General features: G+C 36.9%; 2 protein-coding genes and 1 non-coding gene across 3 annotated transcripts; 2 read left to right on the forward strand and 1 right to left on the reverse strand.

Moving 5' to 3' along the window:
• Positions 1 to 776: 776 nt before the first annotated feature.
• On the reverse strand, positions 777 to 6,065 carry LOC111435544 (transcription initiation factor IIB-2). The gene is made up of 7 exons (XM_023072949.1): positions 5,409 to 6,065; positions 4,285 to 4,309; positions 2,973 to 3,102; positions 2,761 to 2,891; positions 2,569 to 2,657; positions 1,833 to 1,909; positions 777 to 1,349 (listed from the first exon to the last, which is right to left on the reverse strand). The coding sequence occupies exons 1-7, from the start codon at positions 5,759 to 5,761 to the stop codon at positions 1,216 to 1,218; spliced, it is 939 nt and encodes a 312-aa protein (XP_022928717.1). The 5' UTR covers positions 5,762 to 6,065; the 3' UTR covers positions 777 to 1,215.
• Positions 6,066 to 6,817: 752 nt separating this feature from the next.
• Positions 6,818 to 7,032, forward strand: LOC111435572. The gene has a single exon (XR_002709094.1). It is a non-coding gene; the product is annotated as a Plant small nucleolar RNA U3 (small nucleolar RNA).
• A 6,028-nt stretch (positions 7,033 to 13,060) lies between these two features.
• LOC111435464 (EGF domain-specific O-linked N-acetylglucosamine transferase-like) lies at positions 13,061 to 16,671 on the forward strand. Its single transcript, XM_023072836.1, has 3 exons — positions 13,061 to 13,445; positions 13,533 to 13,610; positions 15,253 to 16,671. The coding sequence occupies exons 1-3, from the start codon at positions 13,211 to 13,213 to the stop codon at positions 16,488 to 16,490; spliced, it is 1,551 nt and encodes a 516-aa protein (XP_022928604.1). The 5' UTR covers positions 13,061 to 13,210; the 3' UTR covers positions 16,491 to 16,671.
• The last annotated feature ends 1,224 nt before the right edge of the window (positions 16,672 to 17,895 follow it).

The raw sequence follows: 17,895 nt of genomic DNA on the forward strand, positions 1-17,895 counted from the left end.
TTATACTCACTACATTCTTTGTTTTTAGGTGACTGCTAACCACTAGCCAATGGAGAAAGTACTCGGAAGATGCACAATTATAAAGGGAGTCATCCCGAGGTATGGGTCTTATTTGTGTATTATGGATCTTTTATGTTGTGTTCGAAAATTTATCCCAAACACATTCTTCGTTAGTAATAAATTCGAAGATCACTAACGAATTCGAAGATCATTGATTCGTGATTGGATTTCCATTTGTTTTTAACCATGATATTAGTTTTTTTAAATTGCACTAAATTTTACAATATTTATATTTTATTTACCTTAGCTTTTATATTATCCCATTTTATAGAAAATAAAACCCCAATTTTCATTATCCAAATATATTTCATAAGCTATCTCCGTGTTTTTTAACATTATAATAAAGTCTTCAATAATTTAAAAAAAAAAAAAAAAAAAAAAAAACCCCACAAGAGAATTTAAATAGCCTCAAATTTAACTAATTTAGTTTATTTTAACTATTTTTATTTTTCTTTTAATACACGTTAAAAATATTTATTTCAGATAGAGACGAGACAGAGAATATAATCTTATCCCGACCCTATTTATCAAATGGAGAAAAAATGTTCACACTCCCTTCCCCCAGACAAGAACCCCAAAGGACCTCGACTTATAAAATGTGCATCTCCAAAACATTTAATGCAAAACTCTATAAGATCTCATTGTTTAATGTAGGTAATGGATCAAATTGTTGAGTGACCCTAAAATAGCTCTACAAAAAATGAACACAAGAACAGTATGAACAAGTGAGATGAAATTTTCCATAAATTTCTCAATAGTTGCATCATTACCACTCATCAATGCCACGAGACGATCACGAGGGAAAACCGAATACTGAAAAGCAGTCCTAAAAATCAGAGTATGAACTTGAAGCAAATGCTAAATGAATGGCAATGATATTTGAGGAGAGCATCACAAAATTTGGGAGAACTTTGAATGTGAATTGAGGTGAAAATTATGGAGGTTCATTTGGAATTTTGATAATGGCAATGAATCTATTTAGAAAAAAGAGAGAGAAGCAGAGCAGGAGGAGGAGGGGGGTGGGGGAGAGATTTTCTGGCTACCACTCCTTGTCTTGCAATCTCTGAGGGTTTAAATACAAGGCTAACAAAAAGTAACCATTCCCAATTTCAACTCGATTCCTATCATCATTTCTCATCACTTTCGCTCGACATTTTAGGGACTGCACAGGTTCTTAAGATCCTCCTCTTTCGCATACCAACCCGGTATTATCTTCGACACGTGCGGATACAGATCTTTATATGAATTTCTGATCGTCCCTTCTGCAACACCCGTAGCTACTGATATATCTGCGCTTAAATCACATCCACATATTTAATACATCATACACTCGATCAAGACTAACAAAAATAATACTCTCGAGGTCTACTTTAAAGATGTCCATGGCACAAGGCGAAAACGGGACAACCTTCTCATAACTACTAACATTAGAGTCTCAAAACTATCTAATTTATTTTTCTAATTAGCCAAAAAAATGGTATATATATATTGAAAATATATTTATATTAAACAAGGCAGAAGCGGGGAGTATAATCCCATAGCCCCATTTATCTAACCGAGAAAAAAGCTCCCAATTCCCTCCCCATTCCCCAGCAAGTCCCCACGGGTAAAATGGACATCTCTAGTTGGAAAACCAAAAATTCCAGAAACAGTTAACGGAATCGCTAACAAACATGATTTTCCAGATAAGAATAACGTGAATCATCTCAGATTATGATTCATAGTTGTAAACTTAAATGATGAAGTGAAGCTTTAATGGCAGCTAACATTACCTTTCAGAGGCTTCTTATCATCTGAAAGCTGAGTGATAATGTAAATAACTGCTGCTGCAATGGAAATAGGGCTCCTCCTGAAAACAGGGAAGAAAATACTCTCAAGCAAAAAGTCAACCAGAATAAATTCCAGTCCTACGAAAAAATAGGGTTCCTCCTCAAAAGTGTCTGGGAAGAATGAATTACAGTATAAGATGAAGAAAAATACAGTTGACTTATGGTAGCTTTTTTGTTTCCTATCTTAAAAAAACATCCTATTCTTTTAATTTGACAAAAGTGGGCGTTGACCTCAACCTCAGAATGAAGTGGTTACGAGCATGGGCAAAAAAGCCATATGTAACAGCCCAAACCCATCATTAGCCGATACTGTCCGTTTTGGCCTATTCACGTGTCTATTAGGGAGAGGTGGTTTCCACATCCTTATAAGGAATGTTTCGTTCCTCTCTCCAACCCATGTGGGATCTCACATCATATTGATAGGGCAATCGGCTTATGGATAAGAAATTTTCAATTCTAAGTCGGAGAACAAAGAAATCAACCGGGAGATACCAATACTGCGGTGGGGCAGCATGGAAAGCAAGCACATATTGAACTGTAACATTCAACCATATGCCCGAAGTCAACGATATGGTCAGTTACTACTGACAGACCAGAACAGGGATGGTTTCAGGATGGATTTTGTCGAACATAAACGCTTACAGATTACGTCACAACAACCGGAGGAAACGAATTTTACCTAATATCGAACTCTTCAGATTTCTGTACAGCTTCTTGGGCAGCTTTAACAGCTTGATTATTCATCCCAAGATTAGAACAAAAACGCCTCTATATTCATTCGGAAAAAAAAATTGACGTCAGAAAAAAACGACATATTGTCCATGATCAAAGTTCAAAAAATCAACATGAGTTCTTTCACCAAAAAACTCACCATGAAGTCTCCGGCGTGTATCGTTCCCATCTCCACAGACTGACCTGTCTCCAACCCCAACTGTTTCACAATGTATTCCTTTGCTCGGCCAATCTCCTTCTTTGTTGCCCCATTGGCAACGGAGCAAATTTCTACTCGAAATCAGCATGATTAGGTAAGAATAGAAATTAAACTACAAATGTTCCAGATATCAATGATATATAAGAAAATACCCTTGACCGTGCGGGGCTTATCTTCTTGTCGACAAGCAATGTATAAGCAAGCAGCCAATAAAGCATCTTGATTTCTTCCTCTACTAGATTTTTGATCTTCTACTCTTTTATATATTTCATTGGCTCGATCCTATATATAATTAATAAATTTGAAACTCATTGAAGATAAACATTTACAAAATATCAAAGGTCACTTTCTAGAGAAATGATGAACGACACTCGAAAGCAAAATCTAAAACCAAGCCGATCTTCAAATCATATACTACAGGTATATATTGAATAACCTCTTTTAATAGGAAACAAATTTTTTTAATGAAAAACTATTCATTCACGGACAGAACACAAGTATATACAGCTGGGCAATACCCACAAAAAAAATGTTTGAAACAATAAAGAGCCAAGAAAAAGCGGCAAAAGCCTCTACAAATACGTCTTTAGCAACAATACCAAGTACAATCGCAACATATAACAATTACAAAATATCTTTGTCATAGACACCCAAGAGGATATAATGTTTGCACAAAAATCTACAACAGACGATTCTTTATCACAGCAATAGTGTGTTCTTAAAGAATTCTTCAAAGTTATAAATGAATTCACTCTCACCCACTATCCAACTTCCTTATTCTGTTTCCTCATTATTCTCTTGTTAATGCTCCACAAATTCCTCTCCCATTTGCTGTTTTCAACCCCCTCAACAGCATTTTAAACCCTTTAATATGCATTTTGTTACTACAGAAATGAAGCTCAAAACAAAATTTTAGTCATGACGCTACACGAATAAACCACTGTCCTAAGTGATTCAACCACTGAGTCTAGGCAAGCATGTTCTTGGTTAGAAATAGGGAAGGGCTTTAGAAATTATACAATTTTCTGGTTACTTTCTATTCTATGCTTCTATCTCACAATTCATAAGGACTTGAATCTTATTTTCAGGGCTTGCACTTCTTTCTTTGATAATATGTGTAATTATTTTCTTCAAATTTATGCCAATACCTGCGTTTTTGTAGCCCCTTAGCTAAGTGGGGAAACCTCATCTCCGACCCTTTGTAACCTCCTTTTTTATATAAGGAAAGTCTTGTTTCTTATCTATATATGTGTGCACCGTACGTATCCAACAATTCCAAATTGACCCATGCATTGTGCATCACTTCCCGAATAAACGTTTAACAAGAACTATGAAACATACATTATTCCAACCTTGAGAATATTGCATGATCATTCTATATTGACAAGTAACCTGAATGTTTTGAGAAAATACAAGAAATAGAAACTTGTGGTATTATGTCATAATGGATGGAAAACTGCATACCTTTATGGTTGCAACAAGGCCCAACCTGAAACACAATAAAGCTGCATTAGTTATCTATGGTCTTTCTAAATGTGGCACTTCTTAAAAATAGTCTCAAAAGTAATCGCACCAAAATCATAGTAGCCATGGGACTCAATAATCTTCCAAAGATATGCAAACTCATAACTTCATTGAACATTATAAATCAATCTCAAATTACATAACTCAAAGTTGGGACGCTTAGAACAAGCAGCCGAATAAAAATTCTAATCAGTACAAAAACACCATAAACTGAACGAAAATACGGAAAAAAAAAAAAAAAAAAAAAACCCAGATCCATAATCATCTTGTGTCAAGAGCAATAATTTAAAAAATACATCAAACACTGGATGGAAGGAGTAAACATTTAAGTTTATTCACTGTTTAAAACCCAATTAGAAAAGTGGCTCCACCCAAAATGAATACAAAAAAGACCTTGAAACTCCAAAGCAACAAGCTATATCGACCTAATTGAGCTCTGACTTAAGATATTCCACTCCATCTACAAAGTTGCTTGCCAGGAAATTGAAGAAAGAAAGCAAAAGCTACAAAAGAAAGTTCAACTCCAAAGCTTTGTCTCACAAGCAAGTTTTCCTGATGTGAAGTACCATTTTACAAAATTCAGCTCGATCACATAGCGGCGCATCTATACAGTAAAGGGATAGGTTTCAATTCAATATTCTCCCCCCCAAAAGAAATACCCAGATCGAGTTTTCATTTATAGGACTTCTTAGCTCAACATATAAGTTTCTAACTTCTGATAAGTGAATCCGTAAACAAGGTAAGATCACTTGTCCTCGACTTATTTTTCCAAGAAAGAAAGAAACGCTTCCCTAAATTACAGAAAGTTCGCCAACTAGTTCCTGCTGCATAACCCGAATCCTAAACAATCTGTTCCCAAAATTTGTATGCATCACTAAAACTTCTCCCACGAACATAAAAATCCTCAAACTAATCAGATTTCCCAATTCCCACCCCGCCATAATCCCAATTCGATCTGTTTAACGGCACAAGGCTAAGGAAACGAAATCAAGATCCAGAGAAATCCAACAAATTCCACTCTTCCTCAGCATCCAAACCACCACCAAAACATCCAACCCCCTTACCTATCAGACATAGTAGCAATGGTCTTGAAAGCAAGAATCAGCCCTCGATCTGGATTAGACCCACGATTTTGCCACCGACCCAAAGACGAGGACAAGAACTCCCCAGACGTACCATTAGGCTTGGCAATCACGGTCGAGAGGCCACCATCAGCCAAAAGCGGATTCGTCGGTCCACCAACACGAACCGGGTCGTTATCCCCAGACTCGTTGGCAAAAGTCCTCCACTCGGAGGTCTCATCAATGGAGTGCGACTCAAGCACAAGGCCGCACTCAGAACACACCGTGTCTCCGGCGGAATGGTCGAAAACAACCTCCGTCTGACGCTTACAGTCAGAGCAGAACGCATCGGACATTGTTCAAAACCTCCTCCTCCTCCTCTTCCCCCTCCTCTTCCAACCCTAGAAAAGCTTCACCAATCGGAATTGGGGAACCGAAGCGAGACGAATCTTCGTTCCAGCAGAACTTGGGACTAAGAATCCTTCAGATTCTTCCTCCGGAGAGGCGTCGGCGATGGATTTCGACGATGGAGGAGAATTGAAAGGGGGAGCTGGAAGGGAAGACGAAGAAGAGGGTATTTATAGAGAGAGATTTTGGCGTTTGGTTTTGGTGATTTTGGGGAATTAGGAAAGTCATGGAAGTTTCGTGGATGAGAAGAGCTTAATTGGGCTAATAGGAATAGCGTTTGCCTTTCTTCTTAGTTGGTTTTCGCCGACTTTTTGTTATTTAAATATAATCTATATAATTTAATTTTACTCTTAATTTTGAAATATACATCTTTAAAATATTTTTTTATTTATTTTTAACGTAATTTTATATTTAATCTCTCCTTATAATTCCATTAATTGAGATGTTTGAAATTTTAAGATGATCATACAGTGACTCGATCTTAATCTTTTATTTGTATGGGTGAGAATTATAATTCCGTTAATTGAGATGTTTGAAATTTATCTCATAATTTATCTCCAAAGTTCTCTGAAACTTTAAAGAAACAAAAAAAAAAAAAAATTCAAAAGACCCTTGCCATTTATTTTGGATGGAAACCGATAATACCCTTTAACTTTCAAAAGTATTACAAAAATACCCTTGAATGCTTTTAGTTTTTAAAAAACGTTCATAACATGCATATAGTTACGGTCTAAAGTTGAGTCGTTACATGTTTCAACATAAAATGACAGGACTCATTGTACTAAAAATGTTTTCTACCATTACAATTGGGAGGAGAAGACAAAATCACGTGGAATTTCATAGTCTAAGGAAGATGTGAAGAAAATGTTGTTCAAATTATCAGAAGATGTTGCAATTTATGCCACATTAAAGAAGAATCAAACTTCATTTATTCTCGGATGGTTATAAATTTTGTGTGGATGATGATCTAGAGTTACGATGTTTCTTTCATGTATTTTAAGGTAACTTTTACTTGGTGACTAATTATGGTTATAAAGTACGTGTAACATCTGTATCCTTGAGTTCTAAGTAGACAAGAACCCAAGTCTAGTGGATAAACCATTGCTGTGTGGCTAGAGCGTGATTAATGACTTATGATCCCTTGGTTCTGCGTATGTGGATGATTGTTCTTGGGTAGGTTCGCCCTACTTGGGATGGTCGCATGGCGGTCTGACAGACTCATAAACTTTTATTGTGAGATCCCACATCGGTTGAAAAAGAGAATAAAACGTTCATTACAAAGGTATGGAAACCTCTTCCTAGTAGATGCGTTTTAAAATCATGAGGCTGATGATGATATGTAACGGGCCAAATCGGACAATATCTACTAGCGGAGGGCTTGGGTTGTTACAAATGGTATGCAGAGCTAGTCATCGGACAATGCAAGATACTGGTTGGAGGGCTAGACCCTCTCCATAGTAGACGAGTTTTAAAAACCTTGAGGAAAAGCCCAAAGAACACAATATCTGTTAGCGATAGGCTTGGGTTGTTATAGTATGAAAGTTACTACTCTTAGAATGTCTCAGTGAAGGTTAAGGGTTTTTATTGGATTGCTAAGTATGTTTGAATTTATTGTAGTTTAAATTGCATGTCTAGAATCATTCAAGCTTGACATGATCAATCTTGCTAGTGGAGTTATTCGAATCTCAAACAAATATTTTTGTCTTAAGATATTCGATCAACAAGATAATCTAAATTTTACTTTTCCTTCGAGTGATTATTTATCATTAGGGCTAAGTTTCTTTGCAATTCTATATAGTTTAGATCGCATGTTTAGAATCATTTCAGCTTGACATGATCAATGTGGAATCATTCGAATCTCAAACAAATGTTCTTGTCTTAAAATATTCGATCAACAAGATAATCTAAATTCCCTACTCATTCTTCTCCACCACCCCTGTTGGCTTTGATGCCGCAGGGGTAGTCGCCATGACTGCCACATGCGGAGCCGATCGATTACTCTTCGGCTCCACCCTTTTGACCTCCAAATCACCATTTGCCGTACATACAACCTCACATTTTCCAACACAATCGATTTCCCCTCAACCAACATAGTCTCTTTCATTTTCTTCTCAATCTTCCCTTCATCTTTCACATAAACCCTAACCTAAACCTATCAACCTTCTGCAGATATTACCTTTGGAATCTGGGTGTCGCACTGGCCTCTTCGCCAACCAAGTTACCGCCGCCCTTCTAGCCAAAATTGGCTCCTTCACCCATTGTGCCGACTCTTCTGACTTCAACATTGTCTTTGTCTCATGCTTTAGGTTTCCCCTTCTACTTCTTGGGTTGACATATTCTCACTAGAGTCAAGGCAGCTTCGTCGGTAAGCGACGATCCCTCTTCATAGGTTAGACATGTTCTCGCCGAAGTCAAGGATTTTTCCTTTTTCGGAACACCTAAACATTTGGGCTCCAAAATTTGTGGGCATGTTTGGTTTCTTGCACCTAACAAGCTTTTTTTTTTAATTTTATTCTTTCTAATTTATGCCTTTTAAAATTAAGAGTTTAGTTTTTCTTTCATTTTTTTAATTTTTTTTTTCAATGCTTTCGTAAGTTGGGTACGATTTCAAAAGCTTTTTTTGGAATCCAATTAAAAGTAAAAAGTAAATAGGCATGCTTATAAAAATAAAAATGTTATAAACAATTAAAATTATAATTGAATAAATTATTAAAAATATTAGAATAAAAATATTATTAGACGAGTAAAATGTCCATTTACGTTACCGATGAGAATTTTTGTTTATACTGAAAATGGGATAATCCGTGTCGAATAGATTTTATAAACTTTATAAACTGTTTCAACTTTGTCTTGTCATCCATACCAATATTCAAGCTCGGAAACTTCTCCATTTATTTTTGCAGAGCTCGAAGCAAAGATTCCCGACAAGAAATTCGCGAAGATCGTGTTTTGAGTGATTTTTTTATTTTTTATATATATTTAAAAAAAATTATTCCTTTTTTTTTAAAATATAAATTCTATTAAAAATATAAAACATCCTAATAAATTTAATTATATTTTTTATTTACTAAGTAATAATTAATTAATAATAATAGATTAGTTTTATGTTTTAATTTTGACATATATATATATATATATATATATATATATATATATATATATATATATATATAGAGCAGGGTAGGACGAGGCATGACGATGAATCGAGAAGGGATATATCTCCGTCTCTTATTTCGTTTAGCTAACTGGGAAAAAATCTGTGATGTCTCACATTGGTTGGGGAGAAGAACAAACCACCACTTATATGAGTGTGAAAACCTTCCCCTAGCAGACGCGTTTTAAAGCCTTGAGGGAAAGCTCGAAAAGAAAAGCCCAAAGAGGACGATATCTGCTAGCGGTGGATCTGGGTCGTTACAAATGGTATCAGAGCCAGACACCGTATGATGTGTCAGCCTTCTCGTTATTCCCCGAAGGGGGGTAGATACGAGGCAGTGTACCAGTAAGGATGTTGGCCCCAAAGGGGAGTGGATTGTGATGTTCCACATTGGTTGGGAGGAGAACAAACCACCCTCTATAAGGGTGTGGAAACCTTCCCCTAGTAGACGCGTTTTAAAGCCTTGAGGGGAAGCCCGAAAGAGGAAGCCCAAAAAAGACAATATGTGCTAGTGGTGGATCTGGGTCGTTACAAAATCTCTTCATGTTCCCTCTTCTATACTCCGTTCTCGTTCCCTCTCTATGCTCTGTTTAAACGAGGATTATCTTCCCTAAAATGCATTATTTTTATTTTTATTTTTTTAAAAAAACATATAAATTAAACTAAAAAAAATTAATTAATTACTTTAATTTAGTTATCCATGCAAAATAATGACTTATAAAGTCCAAGAAAATTTGTCTATCGACAACTCAACCATGTCATTATCTAACAAAGATAAAGTATCGTATTGATTCATTGTCGCATATGACATGTGAGATCCCACATTCGTTAAAAAAGAGGAACGAAGTATTCTTTATAAGGGTGTGTAAACCTCTCCCTAGCTGACGCGTTTTAAGACCATGTGGCTGACAGCGATACGTAACAAGCTAAAATGGACAATATCTACTAGTGGTGGGCTTGAGCTATTACAAATGGTATCAAAAGCAAACACTGGATGATGTGCTAGCATGGACATTAGGTCACGGGAGGGGGGGGGGTGGATTGTGAGATCTCACGTCGGTTGGAAAGGGGAACGAAACATAATTTATAATGATGTGAAAATATCTCCCTAGCAGACATGTTTTAAAATTGTGTGGCTAACGAAAATACGTAACGGGCTAAAGCGGACATGGTAAATATATGATGATGTGTTTGTAAACTTGAGTAAAAGAGAGATACGTGAATGAATCGATATCATTTAAACGTAACGGTCAAATTCTGCTGCTAACGTTACCGTCACTGACTGGCTGGCCAGGTGGTTTTCGCGGTCATTTTCTGCTGTCAGATAAGGAATTTGATTTTTCTTCTGCTGGTAGAATGGCAACGGGCGTACAATAGCTTTCCCCGTTTATTTATATATATTTTTTCTTTTTAAAATATCAGCTAATTTTTTAATTAATTGTCAAAAAACTAGGTGAAATTGGAATATATATATATATATAGATAAGATTGTTCCTGAATGTATGTCATGGTCGTGGACTAGTACACGTTTATTGATTGTTTGATTATCGTCTCAAAGGTTGATAGTTTGATTTCTCACCACAACAATTATCAAACTAAAAAAAATTTAATATAATGTTAAACTAATAAAATTTGATAAATTCAACTTGTGCGTAGCTGTGACACGTACATAAATAAACTGATATTACATCTGTATGAGCTTAAAATATTTGAAAGTTATTACTTATACCAACAAAGTGCATCTTCATTTTCGATGACTTAATCATAAGATTTTCATAGTTAAGTGTGTTTTGCTTAAAGAAATTCTATGTTTGGTGACATCCTGTGAATTTTCCTAGGATGTATGTGAGTAAAGACAACATACTGAAAGAACTTGTGTTGGTTTGTGGAGATAATTTTCGCTCTTAGAAGCAAGAAGTAAGTAACATAACCATGTCACAGGGGCGTGTGAATTTTCCTAGGATGCATGTGAGTAAAGACAAAACATGCTGGAAGAACTCGTGTTGGTTTGTGGGGGTAGGTTTCTCTCTTAAAAACGAGAAGTAAGTAATATAACCATGTCACAGGGGTCGTGTGAATTTTTCTAGAATGGGTGTGAGTAAAGATAAAACATGTTGGAAGAACTTGTGCTAGTTTGTGAGGGTAGCTTTCTCTCTTAAAAGCGAGAAGTAAGTAACATAACCATGTCACAGGGGTGTGTGAATTTTCCTAGGATGCATGTGAGTAAAAACAAAACATGTTGGAAGAACTCGTGTTGGTTTGTGGGGGTAGCTTTCTCTCTTAAAAGCGAGAAGTTAGTAACATAACCATGTCACGGGAGCATGTGAATTTTCTTAGGATGCGTGTGAGTAAAAACAAAACATGCTGAAGAACTCATGTTGGTTTGTTGGGGTAGCTTTCTCTCTTAAAAGCGAGAAGTAAGTAACATAACCATGTCACTGGGGGTGTGTGAATTTTCCTAGGACGCGTGTGAGTAAAGACAAAACATGCTGGAAGAATTCGTGTTGGTTTGTGGGGATAGCTTTCCCTCTTAAAAGGGAGAAGTAAGTAACATAACCATGTCACAAGGGTGTGTGAATTTTCCTAGGATGCGTGTGAGTAAAAACAGAACATGTTGGAAAAACTCGTGTTGGTTTGTGGGAGTAGCTTTCTCTCTTAAAAGCGAGAAGTAAGTAACATAATCATGTCACAAGAGCATGTGAATTTTCTTAGGATGCGTGTGAGTAAAAACAAAACATGCTGGAAGAACTCGTGTTGGTTTGTGGGAATAGTTTTCACTCTTAAAAGTAAGTAATATCGCTATGTCACAGGAGCTATGAGAATTTCTTTACGATGCATGTGAATAAAGACAAAACATGTTCGGAATAACTCGTATTAGTTTGTAGGGATAATTTTCACTCTTAGAAGTGAGAAGTAAGTAACATAACTATGTCACAGGGGCCGTCAGGGGAATACCGGAGGTCATCAAGTGTCGAATCCAAATTCTAAATCTTGGGTATGAGTCAGCACAATTGGTATCAGAGCGGTACCTCTCCTGATAAGATGTGGTTCGAGGACAAACCAAGCGGAAGCTAGTAGACATGCGACATACGACATGCGACTAAAGGAGAGATACATGAATAAATCGATACATGAATAAATCGATACCACATTCAAATAAAAGCGATCTGAAACAAATTTTAAAAAATCTTACTCATAAATTAAAATAGTATTTTAAAATCTATTATTTTGGATAAGAGCCCCAAGGCGCGTTGAGTGCTTAAGACAGTTCATTTTCATTGGAAAGGTAAGGAAGAATTTACACGTCATTCTTTGTTCTTTTTCACACGCTTTTGACTCTAAAATAGGCAACCAAAAATATTCTTTTTAACTTATTAATTTTAAAATTTATTCAAAATATAAATAACAAAAAAATTATATTTTTGCAAATTTAACAAAAATAAATAAATAAATTGGTGTAGAGACAAAAACATGAAGTCGTCTTAACGTGTGAATATATACATTGGTTCGGTTGGAGAAATCTTTTCGACCAATTCAAAATTTTGGGTCAGATAAGTTGCTGACCCGAACAACCCAAATAGAGTTCATAACCATGTGCCCGATACTTTGTTTTTCTAAGCTGAGTTGTTCGATTTTTTTAATTAATTAAAAAAATCATTAACATTAATTGCGAACTCAAATATTATGAAGGGTTAAATTGCAAAACTATTTTCAGGATGATCGGGTTAAGCCAATTAAAAAAAATGCCAATTTATTACTCGACCCAAAATTCAACCTAAACCCAATTTTTATGATTTGGATTGAACCGTCCTAATTGTTAGATGAACACGATTCTCTACAATTGTATGATATTGTCTACTCTGAATATAAGCTTTCATGACTTTTGACTTTGCTTTGGATTTCTCGGAAAGGTCTCGCACGAATGGAGAGAGTATTCCATTCCGACTTTCATCATCCAACACGAGCTAGCTAGTCGTGATATTCTTGAACAGCAAAATACAGCCTTATTTGACGCCTCCATTTTTGCCTTTTTCTTTTCTTGCTCTTTCCCTGCGGCTACAAACCCCAGAAAACACCTGTCTCTCTATCTCTCTTGTTTCTCTCTCTTATTTCTCTCTCCTCTCCTATAATAACAGAGACAAACCCATTTGTTTTTCTGCAGTGCTTTTCTCTCTCTCTTCCTTCTCTCTCCTAAAAAAGCTGTAAAAGAGCAGAAAAAGTCACAGCTTCATTGGTTGGGAATATGGTTCATGAGTATATGCAATATCCAGCATGGAAAAAAGGGGTGATTTTGGGAAGAACCCATTATGAAGATGATGAAGATGAAGAAGTAGGGGGTATGGGGTGTGAGGAGATTTATTACTCTGTTTCTGTCTCTGCTTACAAGAGAACAAGGATCAAGTTTTTGGTTCTTTTTTTCCTGTCGTTTCTTTCTTGTTCCTTCATTTTTGCTCCCCTGTTCTTCTTCTCTCGTTTCTGTAAGTTCGTTTTCTTCTTCTTTTTGTTTTGTTTTGGTTTGGTTTGGTTTCTCTGTTTTGGGATTGATGGGGTTTTTTTGTTTGCAGATTGTTTTGGGGTTGAAAATGGTGATCTCTTTGCTGATAAGGGGGTTTTGGCTCCTCTGTGTTCTTCTGTTCCTAATGGTATTTTTCTTTCATCTCTTATCTCTTTCTTTAATAGTGTTTACATTAATCTCTGTTTTTCTCTGTCTCTGTCTTTGTCTCTCTCTGTTTTGCGTAGTGTTTCTTTAATGGTGTTTAGATTAAGCTCTGTCTCTGTCTCTCTCTTTTTCAAAGGGTTTTTTAATGGTGTTTAGATTAATCTCTGTTTCTCTCTGCCTCTCTCTCTCTCTCTCTTTCTCTCTGTCTCCCTCTCCCTCTCTCCGTTTCTCTCTGCCTCTCTCTCCCTCTCCTTCTTTCTGCCTCTCTCTCTCTTTCTCTCTGTCTCCCTCTCCCTCTCTCCGTTTCTCTCTGCCTCTCTCTCCCTCTCCTTCTCTCTGTTTCTCTCTGCCTCTCTCTCTCTCCGTTTCTCTCTGCCTCTCTCTCCCTCTCCTTCTCTCTGTTTCTCTCTGCCTCTCTCTCTCTCTGTCTCCCTCTCCCTCTCTCCGTTTCTCTCTGCCTCTCTCTCCCTCTCCTTCTCTCTGTTTCTCTCTATCTCTATCTCTCTCTCTGTTTTTCAAAGTTTTCCTTCATGGTTATCAGACAAATCTCTCTCTCTCTCCCTCTCTCTGTCTCTGTCTCCCTCTCCTTCTGTGTTTCTCTCCGCCTCTCTCTCTCTCTCCCTTTCTTTCTGTCTCTCTCTCCCTCTCCTTCTCTCTGTTTCTCTCTCTCTATCTCTCTCTCTGTTTTTCAAAGTTTTCCTTCATGGTTATCAGACAAATCTCTCTCTCTCTCCCTCTCTCTGTCTCTGTCTCCCTCTCCTTCTGTGTTTCTCTCCGCCTCTCTCTCTCTCTCCCTTTCTTTCTGTCTCTCTCTCCCTCTCCTTCTCTCTGTTTCTCTCTCTCTATCTCTCTCTCTGTTTTTCAAAGTTTTCCTTCATGGTTATCAGACAAATCTCTCTCTCTCTCCCTCTCTCTGTCTCTGTCTCCCTCTCCTTCTGTGTTTCTCTCCGCCTCTCTCTCTCTCTCCCTTTCTTTCTGTCTCTCTCTCCCTCTCCTTCTCTCTGTTTCTCTCTCTCTATCTCTCTCTCTGTTTTTCAAAGTTTTCCTTCATGGTTATCAGACTAATCTCTCTCTCTCTCTCTCTCTCTCTGTTTTTGTTTTTTCTTTTTTGCTCTGTTTCTGTCTCTCTGTCTCTGTTTTTCAAAGTTTTCATTTCATGGTTATCAGATCAGTCTCTTTTTCTTTCTATGTTTATCAATGAATTTCCCAAATGAAATTAGCTCTCTTTCACAAAACAAAAAATAAAGAAAGAAGAAGAAATCAGCTCTCTCTCTCTCTCTCTCTCTCTCTATATATATATATATATATATATGTTTTTTTGAAGTTTTCCTTCATCCTAGGTTTCATGTCGGCGTTATTCAAAACATTTTTTTTATAGAGATTGTGAAAAAAGTGGAATTTCCCACTAAAGTCTGATCTGTTTTTAACTTTCTTCTTTTGAAAAAAAAAAAAAAAAACAAGGAGAAAAGACCATAAATGTTTCATTACAAAATCCCCTGTTTTACTTGTTCCTTCCAATCGTAGCTTCTCAATTTCTGTTTGTCGGAAGTATTTTAATTGATTCATATGAATTTGTTAGCAGAAATTCATGTTTTCTTATGGGATTTTGTTGTTGTCTTTGTTAGGAACCATATGTTGTGACAGAAACAGCATCCGTTCTGATATCTGTACTATGAAAGGAGATATAAGAACACATTCCTCTTCCTCATCAATCTTCCTCTACACCTCACCCGATTCCCCGATCGACAATGATGAAGACGACGTGATCCAAGTCGAAAAAATCAAGCCATACACAAGAAAATGGGAGAAAAACACGATGGATACGATCGATGAATTGGAGCTCATCGTCAAACGGAGCAATGCTGGCGATTATCACCACCGGTGTGACGTTCGACACGGCGTCCCGGCTGTGTTTTTCTCGACCGGAGGCTACACGGGCAATGTTTATCACGAGTTCAACGACGGGATTTTGCCGCTTTACATAACGTCGAATCACATGAAGAAGGAGGTTGTTTTTGTGATCCTTGAGTATCATAATTGGTGGTTCACAAAATATGGTGATATTCTTTCTCAGCTCTCAAATTATCCTCCAATTGACTTTAGAAATGACAATAGAACTCATTGCTTCCCACAAGCCATTGCTGGTTTGAGAATCCATGATGAGCTGAGTGTGGAGCCTTCATTGATGGAAGGTAGCACGAGCATTGTCGATTTTCGTAACGTCTTGGACATGGCATACCGACCTCGAATCCAAGAGTTGAGTCGACACGAGGAGGAAGTGAAAGAGGAGGTGAAGATTTCTACGCCACTCGAACCGAAAAGACCAAAGTTGGTGGTTTTGTCTCGAAAGGGATCGTCGAGAGAGATAACGAACGAGAATTTAATGGTGAAAATGGCTGAGAACGTCGGGTTTGAAGTGAAAGTCGTGAGACCAGATAGATCAACCGAGCTGGCTAAGATTTATAGAGAGCTCAATCAAAGTGATGTAATGGTAGGAGTGCATGGAGCTGCCATGACACACTTTCTGTTCATGAGGCCTAATGCTGTATTCATTCAAATCGTTCCATTGGGGACGGTTTGGGCAGCTGAAACCTACTACGGCGAGCCCGCAAAGAAGCTTGGTTTGAAGTATATTGGGTACGAAATTCAACCGAAGGAGAGTTCGTTATATAGCAAATACAATGAAGAAGATCCTGTACTTGTTGATCCAGATAGCATTACACAAAAAGGGTGGGAATACACAAAGAAGATCTATCTCGATGGCCAAAATGTAAGATTGAATCTTGCACGGTTTCAGAAGCGACTGGATCGTGCTTATTACTATTGCATCGCACGAACCCGATATCGTGGTCGGCTAGAGTGATACTCATGGGGTTGTTCGGCAATGAGTTCAAATATTTGTTATGTAGATAAACATTTGATTACTCTTGTGGGTTTATTTTGCACATACAAATCTCCCATTAGGGTTTAGTGAATCATTTACAAAGTGTAATTCTTTATTTGTTTGTAATAATTTAATCCATTCACGCTCGAGTTTATAACAATTTAGTTTTTGAAGTTTAATATGCAGCAATTTAGTCTATTGATGGCCCCGGTATTCCTTTACATTTTCTGTAACATGGTTACGTTACTTATTCCTCACTTCCAAGAGTGATGACTATCTCCACATACCAATACGAGTCAGTTCAACATGTTCTGTTTTCACTCACATGCATCGTAATAAAATTTTTAAGAGATCACCCAACATAAAATTGCTCGGGTGATTTGAGCCATTAAAAAGGAAGGTGCATGTTGTTCGTGTAAGTAGTGACTTTTAGTTTATTAAGTCGTTTTTTACTCATCTTATTCTCAGGATCGCGAGTCTCCATTCATTCATGTACCCTCTTTTACTTAGGTGTCAAACAGAAATTTTAAAGGGTACTATTGATAAAACCTTTTATAACTTTTTTTTTTCTCTTTTAAAAGTCTCGGTATTAATATTACTTTTAAAATTTTATGAGTATTTTTAAAACGTGGTATTAACGTTTCCGTTCATATACTAATGATAAAGGTATTTTTGAAACAAAATGCAAAGTTCAATCGAGACATTGATCTTTGTGATGATGATTAGTGACTTGTTGGATAAGGTGATCGAGTTTAAATAATTAATTCAAATTAAACGAATAAATACATGGAAATTATTGATAAAATAAAAATGAATTAATGAAAACGTTATATACGTACCCTCTAGACCTGGTCTCCAACTAGCGTACACTTGTGCTGTTGAAAAGTTGCAAAGGAAAAAGAGCGTGCATAATATCATAGTGTACTAATATCGTAGAGGGGAACGAACGTGTCTACTCCTGATACCATTTGTAACTACGATATTATGTACACTATGATATTGTGCATGCTCTTTTCATTCTTGATATTATCCGACTCTGTTCTTAAAAAATCTATTTCAAAGAAAGTCACATGAAACAATAGCCTTGCAACACTCCCTCACAATGTGACACAAGGTAGCTTGCTTAGGCCACAAGGCTTAGGGATAGTGGAGAGTTGACATCATATCTCTACCGTACATTTAGAGTTTTTTTAGTATGGTTGGAGAGGAGAACAAAACATTTCTTATAAGGGTGGGCAAATCTCTCCCTAGAAAATGTGTTTTAAAATCATGAGGCTAATAGTGATACGTACGGGCCAAAACGGACAATATTTGTTAGCGGTGAGCTTGAGCTGTTACAAATGATCTTAGAGCCATACACCGGACGGTGTGCTAGCAAGGACGT

This window comes from Cucurbita moschata, unplaced genomic scaffold, assembly GCF_002738365.1.
Source record: "Cucurbita moschata cultivar Rifu unplaced genomic scaffold, Cmos_1.0 Cmo_Scf00049, whole genome shotgun sequence".
In the NCBI taxonomy this organism is placed as follows: Eukaryota; Viridiplantae; Streptophyta; class Magnoliopsida; order Cucurbitales; family Cucurbitaceae; genus Cucurbita; species Cucurbita moschata.

Excerpts from the sequence above, each read along its gene's own strand:
- LOC111435464 (XM_023072836.1), top strand. The coding sequence starts at position 13,211 with ATGGTTCATGAGTATATGCAATATCCAGCATGGAAAAAAGGGGTGATT. Across the intron at positions 13,446-13,532 it reads GTTCTTCTTCTCTCGTTTCT|ATTGTTTTGGGGTTGAAAAT; the intron begins GTAAGTTCGTTT and ends TTTTGTTTGCAG. Across the intron at positions 13,611-15,252 it reads GTGTTCTTCTGTTCCTAATG|GAACCATATGTTGTGACAGA; the intron begins GTATTTTTCTTT and ends TGTCTTTGTTAG.
- LOC111435544 (XM_023072949.1), bottom strand. The coding sequence starts at position 5,761 with ATGTCCGATGCGTTCTGCTCTGACTGTAAGCGTCAGACGGAGGTTGTT. Across the intron at positions 3,103-4,284 it reads GCCTTGTTGCAACCATAAAG|GATCGAGCCAATGAAATATA; the intron begins GTATGCAGTTTT and ends AATTATATATAG. Across the intron at positions 2,892-2,972 it reads TAAGCCCCGCACGGTCAAGG|AAATTTGCTCCGTTGCCAAT; the intron begins GTATTTTCTTAT and ends GATTTCGAGTAG.